Raw genomic sequence first — 15,385 nt, forward strand, 5'->3', positions numbered from 1 at the left:
TCGGGATTATGTTATTTTAAGTTGTTTCTTTTATGACATGGCTATTAGGGTTTGTATGTGTAGTATCCTCCGTCATAGTGTGGGTTTTTAAACAAGTGAACCTAGTGATGTTTGAGATTTTTATATTTCAAATATTCACTTTGTTATTGTTTAGAAATTCGGGCTGTGACAATAGGCCTCCAGAGAGCAATGTTGCCAACACTTCGAGAACCTTTAGTCTAGTCACTACAAGGAATCAGAGGGAAAGTAAACAAAAGTCTCATGCAAAGGAGGCTATGGAGAACAACTCTTTGAAGAGTAATGGTAAGCATAAGGCTTCTACCAGGTACAAAAAACAATAACTCCAAGATGATGAAACCTATAGGAGTTTGGAATGTTAGGGGTATGAATGAACCCCATAAAGCTAAAGAAGTAGGTAAGATAAGACTTGATAATAAATTATGTATGAACTTTTGGAAACAAAAGTTAGAGAAGAGAAAGCTATTAACATTAAAAACATATGCTGCCGAGGGTGCCATTTTAGCTGTAATTATAGCTGTGATCCTAGTGGAAGAATCTGGTTATATTGGGATTATAACTATGTCAAAATTGGTATGCTGTAGGAAACTAGTCAATGTATTCACTTATATGTTACTAATCTTGTTGATGACAAATCTTTCTTTCTCTCAGTTGTATATGTTAGTAATGACAGCAATGAAAGAATTTCCTTATGGAATTTTCTAAAACACTTGAGCTCGGGCATCTTAGAGGCTTGGTGTGTAATGGGAGATTTCAATAATGTTATTTTGTCTCATGAAAGAGTTGGTTGTGTAGCTGTCCACCCCAGAGAAACAAGGGGTTTCATGAATTGCCTTGCAACTACTGGGTTAACTGACTTGAAATATTCTTGAAGTTTTTACACATGGTCTAACAATGCAGATGGAGCCAGTAGAAAGATGTCCAAAATTGACCGATGTCTTGTCAATGCTGCATGGAGCTCATCTTTTCTTTTTGAAGCAATTTTCCACCCACCAGTGGTTTCAGATCATTCACCAATCTCTCTTAATTGGTATACTTCAAAAAAGATTCATATGCCTTTCAAATTTTACAACATCTGGTACATGCATCTTGAGTTCCAAGAGATCCTTCTAAAGGTTTGGTCTATTCCTATTCTCGGAAATCCTGTATATATTATGAACTATAAATTAAGAATGATAAAGAAGACAATCAAAGGATGGTCTACAGGTAAATTCTCAAACTTCTTAATTAGAGTCACCGCTGTAAAGGAGAATCTCTATCATACCCAGAAGCTTCTTCAAGCTTCTCCTTTCTCAAAAAGAAAAGGAAGCAAGAAGCTTATATATCCTTCTCTCTAAAATGGAGCAAGTTGATTTACGACAGAAACCTGACTGTGATTGGCTCCAATTCAATGATAAATGCAATGCATACTTCTTTAATGCCATCAAAGAGAAGAAGGGAAGGAATATGATATGGGAAATCGAGGATAGCAATGGAGTTATTCTTAATGACCCTGATCTAGTTTCGAAGGAGTTTCTCAACTTTTATGAATCTATGTTTGGCCATAAATTAATTATTGGCAATGATATATCTTTCTTTAACTCCATCCAACCATCAGGTGTTCTAACACAAGGGGATGTTGGGTTACTAGAAGGATATATCTCATGAAGAAGTCAAATCTATTCTTTTTAGTATGGAAGATAATAAGGCTCCTGGACCTGATGGTTTCAATGCTTTCTTCTTTAAGAAATGTTGGGCTACGTAGGAAGGGATTTGGTCAATTCTATATTATACATGCTTCAACACAATTACATCCCTCACTGCATAAACTTTACATTCATTGTTCTGGTTCCTAAGAAGTCTCCAGCTACCAAAGTAAATGACTTTAGACCTATAGCTTGCACTAATGTGATTTATAAATGTGTTTCAAAAATGCTAGCTCAGATAATGCAACCTCTCATGGACAAACTGATTGCTCCAAGTTAATCTGCATTCATTCCTAGAAGATCTATATAAGAAAATATTCTCCTCTCTCATGAGCTCTTGAGAAGTTACACTTGGAAGCATGGGTTCTCTAGGTGTGCACTCAAAGTAGATCTTCAAAAGGCATATGATTCTGTCTCATGGGTATCCATTGCATATATGCTAGATGTGCTCTCTTTTCCCCCTAGATTCAAGGCTTGGATCACTAGCTATTACTCCACAACCTTCTTCTCTATTGTCATAAATGGAGCACCCCATGGTTACTTTCTAGGCAAGAGAGGTTTGAGGTAGGGTGACCCCCTCTCACCTTACATTTTTGTGATCATCATGGAAATCTTTAATTTCCTAATGCAACAGAGTTTCTTGAATAAGGCTATTCTACCTCATCCAAAATGCAAGAAGACAAAGATCACGCATAAGTGTTTTGCTGATAATGTATTGGTTTTCTCAAAAGGTAATAGTTATTCAATCATAGCCATAAAGGAAATACTTATGTCATTTACTGATGTTATAGGGCTACATATCAATTTGGGTAAATCTTCTATCCTTATTGGTAGTATGCATCAAAATGAAGGGACTATTCTTGCTGGTATTCTGGGTGTGCAAGTGACAGAACCACCTCTTAAGTATTTGGGCCTTCCTTTAGTCTTTTCTAGACTGAGTATAAGGGATTGTCTTCCCTTTATTGAGAAAGTCATTGGGAGGATTACAAATTGGAAGAGTAATCAATTAAGTCATGCCAGCAAACTGCAACTTATTCAATCTATTCTATTTTCTTTCCACTCCTATTGGGCTACGACCTTTCTTTAACCTAAGAGTGTGCTCCTGCAGATTTCAAAGGTGTGTATTAAATTTATATGGTGTGGCCCTCAGATGGAGAACAAGATGCATCAGACAAATAGAGCAAACAAGAAGGAGGTCTAGGCATTGTTCATCCTATTATATGGAATAGAGGAGCATTGTGTGGACTAGTTTTCAAACTGGCAAGGAAAGAAAACAACCTTTGGAACCATTGGATATGGAATGAGCAAATAAAAATTAAGTATTTTTGGACTATGAAGATACCTTTTGACTCTTCTTGGTCTTGGAGATCAATTCTTTCTCATAGAAAATATGCTCAGAGATTCACAAGATACATCATTGCAAAAGGGTGTCAGACTTTTCTTTGGCATGACATTTGGTGTGACGAGTCTCCTTTATGCAACAACTCTAAAGCAAAAGCCTTCATTAACATTCCTGATGATGTGAAAGTTAATGAAGTGATCACTCAAGGTAAATGGAACTGCTCTACCCATAATCTACCTGAAGGACCACTTAAGACAACAATCTTGAATACTGACATCTTTCATGAGCTTATTGAAGACCAAATAGTATGGACTCAAACATCTTTGGGTGACTTCTCCACCAAGTCTGTATATGATGGTCTTAGAAGGTCTAGAGCTAAGGTGAACTGGTATGGACTGGTGTAAGGTAAGTTAGTGCTTCCAAAGTTTTCTTTTAATGTATGCCAACTTTTCTCTGGTAGTCTTCCCACACAAGATAGGTTGGTCTACAAGAAAGTTCTACCAACATCCTCTTGCTGCCTCTGCCAAGGCCATAGAGAAAACTCCAAACACCTGTTTTTTGACTGCCAATACTCTAAAGAGGTGTGGTCCCGAGTTAAGGCTGCTATTGGGCTGAATGCATGTCTCTCACTCAAGTAAAGAATGGTGTGATATCCTCAACATGTGTAAAGGGTCTTCACCTACATCAGAAATTATTAAAGTGTTTGTGACTGCATCTGTGGGATACATTTGGAAAGAAAGAAATAGCAGGAGGTTCAAGAGTGAACATATGGAAGCTATGGATGTCAGAAAACTGCTAATGGCTGAAATGAGGCACTACATTGTAGTGAAGGTAGAGGAAATCAAGGATACTATTGCTATCAGAGTTCTAGCCAACAAAATTGGCATTCATTTCAAGTACAAGAAAATGCAGCCCATTCAATGCTGGATTCAACCTCCACAAGATTCAATCATTCTAAACTATGATGGAGCTGTGAATGCTCAAGGAGTTTGATATGGAGGAATGGGAAGAGATGATAAAGGAAATGTGGTATTTGCTTATTCAGGGGGTGGCTCAATTAAGTCTGTAATTTACCAGGAACTGAAATCAATTCAAATTGGGTTGTCAGAATGCCTTTCCATGAACTTTACAAAGGTTATAGTGAATTCTGACACTTTAAGGGCAATCCAAATTTTGAAGGGAATGGAAGATTCACCTTGGAGCTGCTGGAACTTAGTCTCACTGATCAAAAGACTATGTACCTCTATGGAGAAGATTACTTTCAAACATGTATTCAGATAAGTGAATAGAGCGGCTGATCATTTAGCTAAACTTTCAACAGGTGGTAATGTAAAACATGTGGTTTTCTACCCTCCACTGTGTAAAACCCTCTCTGAGATAATAGAGGATAATGTAAGTTTATCCTATTTAAGATTCTAATACATGTGGAAGTCTGCCAAACATCAGCAACATTTCTAAAAAAAAAATAACAATAAAAAATATGATATAGTCAAACGTCGTCAATAAAACTTCTTCTCTCTCAATTCACTTACCCATTCTCAAAGCCTTAGCTAAACTAGTTTTAAGATAGAGAAAAGGAGGGGAGAGATGGTTTTCTACTACAAAGCTAAACCCGAAGTTGGAAACTACACGATCTTCACGGTTTTATATAAACATGAGAATGAATGAAGATCTTATCGAAAATGGTTTCCTTGAAGATATATATGGTATGCAATATTTTTATTTATTTATTTATTTCATTTTATTTTTCATCGTTTTAACTAGGAGTGTCAATGCGGTTTTAGTGTTGTAAGAACCGAGAACCATTTAATGTTACGGTTTCGGTTCTTAAAATTATGGAAACTTACCTATAGGGGAAATTCGAGTATCCCTTAATCTTCCTCTATGCCTTGTGATCTTGAAGCCTCTACTGAATAAAGAAGGGATGAGATGATGGTGAGTTCAGGGTTGAACCGTCTGACCCTCCTTTGTTCTTAAGGAGAATGAAACCCTATTTTGCGTAGTTCCTAAGAGCAAATCTCTATGGTTTATATAGGAAGGGCTATGAGAGTCATAGGGTTAGGGTTGTCCTCACCGCTTGTGTATTCCCTTCCATCTTTGGACTCTGCCTTCATATTAGGATTTCTCTTCTTATGGAAGTCTGAATCTAGACCATATATTATGAGAGGTAAGTTTCCTTGTTGATCATAATGTCTCATCGTGTATGGGAAGATTATATTTAAAAGGTAACTCCTAAGATATGTCATCACGATTCCTTCCTTATCATCAAAGATCGCCATCTTCAGTTTTCTTCTGTTTAGGAACTGTCTATATCAGTTCCTAACGACGGGTAATGCTTGTTATGTTTGTTTTGAAGCGGTCGTCATGGAGTGGCACATGTCCACTAAATACTCGTGCTGAGCATGAGATCACCTATTCACAGAACTAATCCGATGGTCCTCGTCTCATTTTGGACATCTATAGTCTTAGGTTATTTTCAATACATGTGTCATCTGTTCAGTGATGGGAAATCCCCCCTACAGATATCCCCTCTCGTGCCATCTAACACGTGGGCGCTTGAAGCGACACTACTTTTGGCACGAGAATCTTTTTCCAAAACTGTTACTGGAACTGTTGATGTATTCAACTAATTAAAGCTCTGAAAAGACAGCTCGAATAGACACGCCGTTTCCCAAAAAAGGTAATGATGGCAGTTTCATCCCGAAAAGACGCACCTTTTGGGCTTATCCTAACCGTCCATCTTATCTATATATAAAGGATCTGGTGAGAGAACTCTCATTATCTTTTCTCCTACCTTTTTTTGCATACTGAACCTTTTGATATCCCGTTAGGGTTTAACCAAAACTTGAAACTTTTCATTTTTTTTTATCATGAATTCCAACTGGTCACTTGTAAACTTCGAAGATCTTTCCTCCCTAGAACTGATCCGTTAGAAATTTCACATCCCTGACGATATTGGCCTGGAGTGGGGGAGGTTATTTGATGAGTTGGCCTACAAGGAGGTGGTGCTCATCACCGTTGGTCAGCTTAGGGCCGGACTCACTCTTCCCCTCCACCCATTGCTAAGAGAGTGTCTGATTCACTTCAATCTTGCTCTTGGTCAGCCAGCACCCTTGTTTTACATAACTGTCATGTACTCTGCCCTTCTTTCCAAGAGACATGGATTTGCTCTAAACCGTTGGGTGTTGGTTACTTTTATGAGGTCCGACGAATTTGAGACCAATCATACTATTATCTCATGACCAGAGACAAGAACTCTCTGATCATCTTTTTTAAGGGGAAGCAGAGTGATGAAGGCTGGGCTGATCACCACCTTCGTGTGTTGGGTGATGCGTGGGACGTTTGCCCCTCTGATGTTGATGGTAAGCCAATGGGAATTCCTATTCCCAGAAAACACACCCATGCTCCAACCAGTAAGTCTTCTTACTCAGGTACTTTATAACTTGATATAAGAGTTTTTTGCCTGAATTTCTTTGATATTATTCCTTAGCTAGATGACTCTTCCCCCTGGAATCAACTAACTACAACTGATGCTGCTACGGTGGACATTATCAAGAAGATCCCTAAGGAACAGAGGATGCCTTGGGTGATAGTTCCTAATCCCACCCGTCTTTTTAAATATTTTAACATGTATACTGAAGAACTGCTGCAACTTGTCCCTGGCTTTTCCCCTTTTGGGATAAATACTATGAATTATGGGCACACAACACTTCCTCCTCTTGTTGATCAGGATGCCGGAATTCTTCCTCCTCCAGTTCAGGATGAATCCTCTTTGATTACTAGAAGAAGAGGAAACCGCAAGGAGAAGAGTTCTGTGACCGTCTCTAGTGATACTGTGACGTCAGGTTCAGTTCAGGAGCCTGCTGTCAGTGATGATTGTATGATCACTGGCGGGAGGGGCCCTGAACTGCCTCATGAAGTGTTGGCGGCCAGCAATTTTAAAAGGGAGGCGCGTGCGTCCAACCATTCTAGACTGAAGAGATCTGATACTGCTTATGATGTTGCCCCATCTGGTAAGAAAATGAAATTTTATCCTCTCACCGTAAATAAAGAAGGTCCCTGCTAGTATTCTCCCACTTGTTAAGTCTTGTAAGAATGTAGTTGTACCCCTATCAGTTCCAGATCCTCCTGCAGGTTCTGAACAAACTGGTGACAATGTCCCTCTGACTGTTGACCCTTCCCTCCCTAGTAATCGTAAGGGGAAGGGTATTGCTGAAATAACTGCCATAACTATTGCTCTTCCTCCTCCTCAATTTGGTGATAGGAGGAGGGGGAGTGATGACATCCCTTTCTTGACTTGATCTCTGGAATTCCCTGAAAGGGAGATGATCGTAGAGATGAGGCATTAGGGACGAACTGATGAACTTCCTGTTACCAACAAGCATTTTGTAAATGACGTTGACATCACATTTGGAGTTTTGGAAGCTGCGCAACTTCCTGTTGACAAGGCTGAGGCCAGCATGGCTGGGAGCCTGGACTTATTCTTTCATCAATCTGCTGTTCATCTTGCTAAGGTAAAACTTTCCCTCTCTGCTCAATGTTCTGTTTCTCTCACTATGTCACTTATGCACTCTATATCCTTTTCCAGTTAGTGAATGACTTTTTAGCCATGAAAGAGCCTATCTTCGTGGCCTCAGCCGGTACAACCACTGATGACATGGTTACTGGCGAGCTGATCTGGGCGAAAGAGGCTACTGAGAAAAGAGCTGAGGAGCTGGAGATCCAGGTTGAATAGCTCTTGGCCAAAGAGAGGAAATCTGATACTGGTTTCAAAAACATGAGAGATATAATCTCCAACCTTCGGGGATCTTTGGAAAAAGCCCAAAAAGGAGTTGCTGTTGCTGCTACTTGGAAGGTGAAGTTCTTGGAACTGCGCTCCCATTTCACCACCCTGTAAGCAAAGCATGACCAGGTCCAAGGGGAACTTCACCGTAGGAACACCGAGATGAGAACCCTCGGTCAAGCCATTGCCCATGCAAATGAGGTCATGTCAGGTTATAAGAGAGCTCTTAAAGAGAAACGCCTTCGTTTTGATAAGAAGGCTGATGACCTCCTGGCTGAGACCTCCGAGTTCTATTCCAAGGTAGTGCAGGAGGTGAAAAGAGATTAGCTGAAAATGTCATTCATTTTGCTCTGAGAGTACTGGATGTTTCTGAAGAGTCCTTCAACGTAGCCAAACAAGTAAAGTTCAAGGAGGCAATTGAGGCTACTGGGTACGTTTTTAAGTTGGATGATCAAGGGCGGGTAACCAACCCTTTTGTCTTGTTTCCTAACTTAGACACCAGTATCTCTGCTATTCAAACTGAACTTATGCCTGATGCCGCTTCATCCTCTGAAGAAGACACCGATGATGACATGCCTCCCGTTCAACTTTTTTTTCTACCAGTTTCAGTTTCAGGTGAGTGTTCTATTCAGCCTTCAACTGTTCCAGCTAATCCAACCACACAGTCTGTTCTTGAGAGTGAAACAAGAGTTCCTGACGATGGTGCAGCAGCAAGCATTGATGGTGAACAAAAGTTTGATTCTACCCCTGCTTTATAACCCTTTCAGTTGATGATTCACATAAACAATTATTCTATAGGTTTGTAATATTAAGCTATGTAGCTCATATACAATTTACTTACTGAGCTCTGCAACTCCTCTATTTTATGCATGCATGCTGTTTACTTACTGAGCTTTGTAGTTATTCTAGTTTATGCATACATTAGAAGCATTTTATGTTATTTGACATATGTCACTATGCATACTCTACCCCTGATGCCCCCAAAGTTCATTTGAAACAACAATAGGTGACCCTAGTAGGCTAAACAGATTAAAATGAGGCATGACCATAATCTGATCAGGATATCATGGAAGCCATTCAAGTTAACTGTAATTAGGAGTTCGATCGCACTAGAGTCATATGACTTTGCGAAGGTAACTTGGTGCACGACACTGTGTTTAAAAATGATAGGTTCTATTTATTTAAAAAATAAATAGAGTATCGCTAGAACAGCACTGGGGGAGTCTTCCTCAGCACCATCATGCCAATACAGTTCCAGGCCCATGATGTGCGTGCTAGGATCTGAATCCAACCCAGATCTTCCCAGCAACTCCTATGTTGATATATATTTCAAGAGCGCCAGGAACTGGCATACAGTTCAGGCTCTCAAGAACACTATCTCTTGCCCCAAGTCAAACTGGCATACAGTTTACAAAATAGTTAGTGTGGTCCATTTCCCTAAAGGTTTAACCCATCGAGGATAATCGCAGTTTGAAAGAACTGGCGTACAGTTCTAGCTGTGTGGGAATGGAAAAGGATCTAGCATACAGTTCAACTATCCCATACTTAGTATCACTGGTTCTAAAGCAAATTGGCATACAATATTCTTGAACAAATAGTGAGAAGATAATTCCCTAAAGGCTTAGTCCATTGTGGATCATAAATAAAGAACTAATGCAAGGAATAAATTCGATAACAATGTGGAGAACTTTATTGATGACTTGGAGAGGAGTAAACATTGTGTAGAAAAGCATAGAATAACAATTTACTGATAGTACTTGCGAAGGTGCTGTGCGATCCATGGTTTGACAGGAACGTCCCCTTCAACAGTGTGTAGATAATAAAAACCAGTTCGACCAACCTTGTCGATGATGTATGGTCTTTTCCAGTTAGGCCCAAGCTTGCCGTTAGGCTATGGGATCTTCTGCAAAACTAGATCTCCAGATTTGAAAGATTGAATCCAGACTCTTTTGTCGTATGATCTCTTCAGAATCTGCTGGTTAGTAGCTACGCGAAGTGCGGCACCTTCTCTCTTTTCATCTAGGAGATCCATTTCTCTACATAATAACTCCTCATTGTCTAGAGTGTGCACAATATTTGACTTCTAAGTGGGAGCTACCAGTTCTGGAGGTATGACAGCTTCAGTTCTGTAGGTTAGTGAAAATGGGAACTCACCAGTTGACCGTCTGGGTGTAGTTCGGTATGCCCATAGGACCTTAGGTAGTTCCTCGACCTATAAACCTTTTCGTCGTCTAATTTACACTTCATGTTATCCAAGATGACCCTGTTAGAGGTTTCAGCCTGGCTATTGCCTTGTGGGTACCTTGGAGTTAAGAATAGATGGGTAATGTGAAACTCCTCACAGAGTTCAACGACCATTCCTCCAGCGAACTGTTGCCCATTATCTGAGATGATAACTTTGAGTATGCCAAACCTGCAGACAATGTTGTTCCAAATGAACTTTCTGACGTCCTGTTATCGAATGAAGACAAGGGGAACTGCTTCTATCCACTTGGTAAAGTAATCTGTCGCAACCAGTAAGAATCGAACATTGCTAGGAGAAGGTGGTAGAGGTCCTACGATGTCAGTTCCCCACTGTGCAAATGGCCATGGGCTGGGCAATGGGTGCAGTACTATTGCTAGAGCATGGATTAGCAGAGCATATTGTTGACATTTTTCATATCTGCGGGGAAAAACATGTGCATCCTTTTTCATATAAGGCCAAAAGTACCCTTGCCTTAGGATCTTGAGAGCTAGTGTTCTGGCCCCAGCATGGTTGCCACAAATTTCTTCATGAACTTCTCGCATAACCGGTTTAACGAGGTGTGGGAAAAGACATCTGAGATAAGGTCCCATAAAGGACTTCTTGTACAGATCATCTCCAACGAGGGTGAATCATTGTATCTTTGCAAGCAGACGCCTTGCTACATTCTTATCCTCAGGGAGTGTCCTGTCTTTGAGGTAGGACATATAAGGATCCATCCAACTTGGAGTAATGGCTAGAACAACACAAACTGTTGTAACTGTGATCTGAATGGTAGATTTCTCCTGGAACTCTATAGGGATGGAACGTGACTCAATGTTGCCCAACATCGAGGCAACATATGCCAAAGCATATGCCTATTGAGGCAGCTAATAGAACTAAATGTTCTCAAACTTTCCTTGAAGATCCCTCACCAGTTCCAGGTATTAGACCATTCGTTTGCCCTGGCCTCATACCCTCCATCAACTTGGAACACAACCCGCTGTGAGTTACTAAAAACTGTGAGGTGTGTTAGGCCCAGGTCAAGGGCCATTGTGAGGCCAGCAAGTGTCGCCTCATACTCTGCCTCATTGTTAGAGGCGTTCTAACCTAATCGGATGAATTTCTCCAGCCGCATATTGTCAGGAGTAACTAACACAACTCCAACTTTTGTGCCTCTGTCATTTGAAGATATCCACAAACAGCCGCTATCCAGAGCTCGACTCCCATGGGTCTGGACGGGTGTCTGGAGATTCAAGTAGGATGCCATCATCAGAACTGGGGGTGGTTGAGTCGTACCCCGTGTAGGTCATTGGGAAATATCCTAAGAATTCTACTAGTGCCTGACCCTTCTCAGAGATTCTGGGGACGTAAATAATATCACATTCTGACAGTTGCACAAACCATTTAGCTAGCCTTTCCGACCTATTCGGTTGTTCCATAACTGATCGCAATTGTTACTCTGTGATCACTTTGATGGTGTGGGACTGGAAGTACGGTCATAATTTCTCTGCAGTAAAAACAAGTGCTAAAACGACTCTTTCGAGTTTAGGGTACCTTGTTTCTACTGGTAGGAGCGTCCGACTCAAGAAATAGACAGGTTTTTCAACCTTCTTTTCATCCACGTGTATCAGTACAGAACTGATGCCGTATGCAGATGAACAAAGACAAAGACCCAGGACTTCTCCCTTAACAGGCTTTGAAAAGATTGGCGGTGCCCCCAGGTATGTTTTGAGTTGATCGAATGCCTTTTGGCATTTTTCCGTCCATGCGAAAGAGGTGTTCTTTTGCAGTAACTGAAAGAGGGGTTTGCACTTCTCTAAACTCTTAGAGATGAACTTGTTCAGAGCTGCTAACCTGCTTGTAACTTTTTGAACCTCTTTCATGTTTTTAGGTGAGGGCATTTCTATGAGCGCTCGGATCTGATCTGGGTTTGCCTCAATCCCTCTCTTAGTAACTAGGTATTCTAAAAACTTTCCTGATGATACAGCGAAAGCACATTTCGTAGGGTTGAGCTTCATACGATATTCTCGAAGAACGTCAAATGCATATTGCAAGTAGGAGAGATGATCTCTCTGTTTCAGACTCTTGATTAAGAGATCGTCTACATACACCTCCACAATGTCACCTATCAATCCTTCAAACATTTTGTTCACCAAACACTAGTACGTGGCCCCTACATTTTTTAGTCCGAATGGCATGACCTGATAACAGTACAGGCCATCCTCGATTGTGAAACTTGCATGCTTGTGGTCTTCCTCATGCAATGGGATCTGGTTGTATCCAAATAATCCATCTGTGAAAGATAATAGTTCATGTCCAGCCGTTGCATCCACCAACTTGTCAATTAGTGGAAAAGGGTAGCTGTCTTTCGGTCATGCACAGTTCAGATCCGTGAAGTCAATACAGATTCTCCATGACCCATTCTTCTTTCTTACTGGGACAATATTAGAAATCTAGGTGGGAAAATTAATTTCCCTGACAAAATTAGCTGCCTTTAGCTTTTCAACTTTGGCTTTTACCGCTTTGGATCTGTCAGCACGTATCCTTCTCGATTTCTGCTTAACTACTACTGCATCACTACGGACATTGAGATGGTGGCATGTTCCCGGCATTTCTTCGAATGACCAAGCAAACACATCTCTGTGCTCTTGGAGGAACTGTATCAGAGCCTGGCGCTCTTCAGAACTTAACAAGGTACCGATGAAAGTGGTTTTTGGCGAGCTAGCTCCTACAATTTCCACTTCCTCTAATGGCTTCGGTGAGGGGGGATCCTCCCTATCTCATGGGACCAGGTTTGGGAGAGGTGGATACACCTGTAATTGCTATTTGGCGGGTCGCCCCACCTCCATTGGTTCAAACGGGAGTGGGGACTGCTTCGTCGCTAGCGCGTAGCATACTTTGGCAGCCACCTGATCCCCTCTGATCATCTTAATTGTGTCGTTATGCAAGAACTTCAGACATTGGTGATAGGTGCTGGGAACTGCTCGGAGTCTGTGCAGCCAGGTCCTACCCAAGATCATATGATAGGGTGTGTTAGGTTTTATCACAACAAAGTTTATGATGAGAGTTACCGAACTAGTAGCTACGAGTAGTTGGATCTCCCCAATTGTCAGAGCTTTGTCATCACTGAATCCATATATGTTGGAGTTGGTGGCGACCATTTCAGAATCAGGAATTTGCAGCTTCTTGAATGCGTCGTAGTATAGCACATCTGCTGAGTTGCCTGGATCAACCAATATGCGATGCAAATCATAATCTCTAAAAGGAAGTATCAGAACAAGCATATCCTCATGGGGGCTCTGGATGCTACAACATTCAGCCTCAGTGAAGAGGATGAGCAGATCTTTGTGAGGTACCGCATTAACCTGAGCTCCTGTAGTCAGCTCGTTGTTCATGATCTTCATCTGTTTGGCGATGCGCATTTGATATCACACACCCTTTTCAGTGATCTGTCCACTTCGTTTACTTGCTTTTCCAAAAATCATATTTATTTGGAGTCGGCCATTGAGCGGTCCAGTACCTGGGGGATCCTGAATTGATCATATAAACTTGAAAAGAAAAACAACTTGATTGAATATTGAAACATAAACTTGAAATGAAATGATTGAATTGAAGAACAAGGGAATGTTGGTTCAAAGATTTTATTCTACCACTTTCACGTGAGATATGTTTTGTTGCCCTATGACTGGTTCAAGCCTGTAAGGCACCAGTATTTTATGTACTGTAATTTTGATTCTCTCTGGCACTTCGTTAACCATTTTGTGATATCCTATTCCAAAATAGTAGGGGACTATAAGTATTTTGAAATAGTGGGGGATTGTTGGAATTCTCATTTTGGTATTTCAAATTACTTATGTGAGCTTGGTTGAGAAGATGAATAAGCGTGTTCTTTCTCTCATTGTATTTTTTATGATAGTCCCACATTGGTTGGTAAACTCTTGGAAACCAATTTTGTAGTCTATATTATTGTTTTAGTCCCACATTGGTTAGTTAACTCTTTGTGAGTGACTTAAACCTCTATATAAAGGCTTGTAGTCATTAACCAGATATATTCAATTACAAAGACCTAAACCTATCTTTTTTATTCAAGCCTTAGCCGCCAGAGAGAGATGTGTTGCTATTCTAGTAGAGTAGGCTATTGAAGTGTATCTTAGTCTACTTCAGTCATTGAATCATGTGAGTAGAGACACCTGTAAAGCCATTACACCATCTGAGGGGGCAAAATCTCTTCTTAAGGACAGTGTATTCACACGCCATGACAGTTCGTTCTTTCCTCTGTCCTTATGTTCTATTCGATTATCTAACCTATTACAACATAAACCAGAGAGATTCCTAGGTCAACCAGATTGGGTTTTAATGGGGCAAATCATAGCTATATCAATCCCTTTTGGCTCGGGAAGAAGTGTGTGTGTGTTGGGATTCCCCTTGCTGAGTGAATGGTGATGCTCTTGTTGGCATCAATGTTGAAATCATTCAACTAGGAATTGCCTGAGGGATGCCAGCTCGACATGGAGGAGTCTTTCGGTGCAGAGTTGACAAAAAAAAAATCCACTCGTCGTCGTTCCATGGCCAAGGTAGATCTTCCATCAATCGTCTCTCTCCCTCTCCCTCTCTTATGTGTGTGGTTTAATTCGTTTATAGATCTGTCATCTATGTTTGGTGTTGTGTGATTGGTTTCTATGTACCTTTGGTGTGTATCTTTTTATGGTGGATGTTCCTATGGATTTCATATGGTAGTTAAACTCTGTTTCTCGTACGTACTAAACTATGTGTCTGTCAATGATGACATGGCATGTGGTGCTACTAAACTAAAGTACCTTGTATGTGGTGCTACTTATTCACTGAATCCATGTTTGGACTCTCTTATATCTCTATATCATGTTTGCTACTTGAACTACCTAGATTCTTGACCTTTTAACATATCTATGTAGCAATAGTACTCCAAAGTATCGATTATTACATTGATCGACTGGCTACCGAAGCATTTCTATGCTATTTTGACTGGTTGCAGAAGCATTTCTATGCTATTTTGATTGATCATATTTTCTAGATTTACATCATTGAAAAGAATCAAATCAGCCAAATTATTGCATAGAAGACACGCAAGACAGTGAAAGGCTAAAAGCAGCCATATAATCACTTATATAATTTTAGTTTCGTTTCAAAGACCCAATGTTGCACGGACGCAGACGCGGAAACTCGGTTATACCTAAAAAAAAGTAGGACACAAAAATTAATTAATATTTATAATTTTATTTTATATAAATAGAACATTAAAAACTAAATTAAATGTATCAACATTCATAAATTCAAAACTATTCAAGATAAATAGC

General features: G+C 40.4%; 1 protein-coding gene across 1 annotated transcript; it reads right to left on the bottom strand.

Annotated features, from left to right (window-relative positions):
* Window positions 1-12,992: 12,992 nt before the first annotated feature.
* LOC147511275 (uncharacterized) lies at window positions 12,993-13,456 on the bottom strand. The gene is made up of 2 exons (XM_086598416.1): window positions 13,124-13,456; window positions 12,993-13,058 (listed from the first exon to the last, which is right to left on the bottom strand). Exons 1-2 carry the CDS (start codon window positions 13,454-13,456, stop codon window positions 12,993-12,995), a joined length of 399 nt encoding a protein of 132 aa, XP_086454542.1.
* Window positions 13,457-15,385: the final 1,929 nt, after the last annotated feature.

The sequence above is a fragment of the Coptis chinensis genome, chromosome 3, assembly GCF_015680905.1.
Source record: "Coptis chinensis isolate HL-2020 chromosome 3, ASM1568090v1, whole genome shotgun sequence".
Classification (NCBI taxonomy): Eukaryota; Viridiplantae; Streptophyta; class Magnoliopsida; order Ranunculales; family Ranunculaceae; genus Coptis; species Coptis chinensis.

Excerpts from the sequence above, each read along its gene's own strand:
- LOC147511275 (XM_086598416.1), bottom strand. The coding sequence starts at position 13,456 with ATGAAGATCATGAACAACGAGCTGACTACAGGAGCTCAGGTTAATGCG. Across the intron at positions 13,059-13,123 it reads TACTCGTAGCTACTAGTTCG|GACCTGGCTGCACAGACTCC; the intron begins GTAACTCTCATC and ends GATCTTGGGTAG.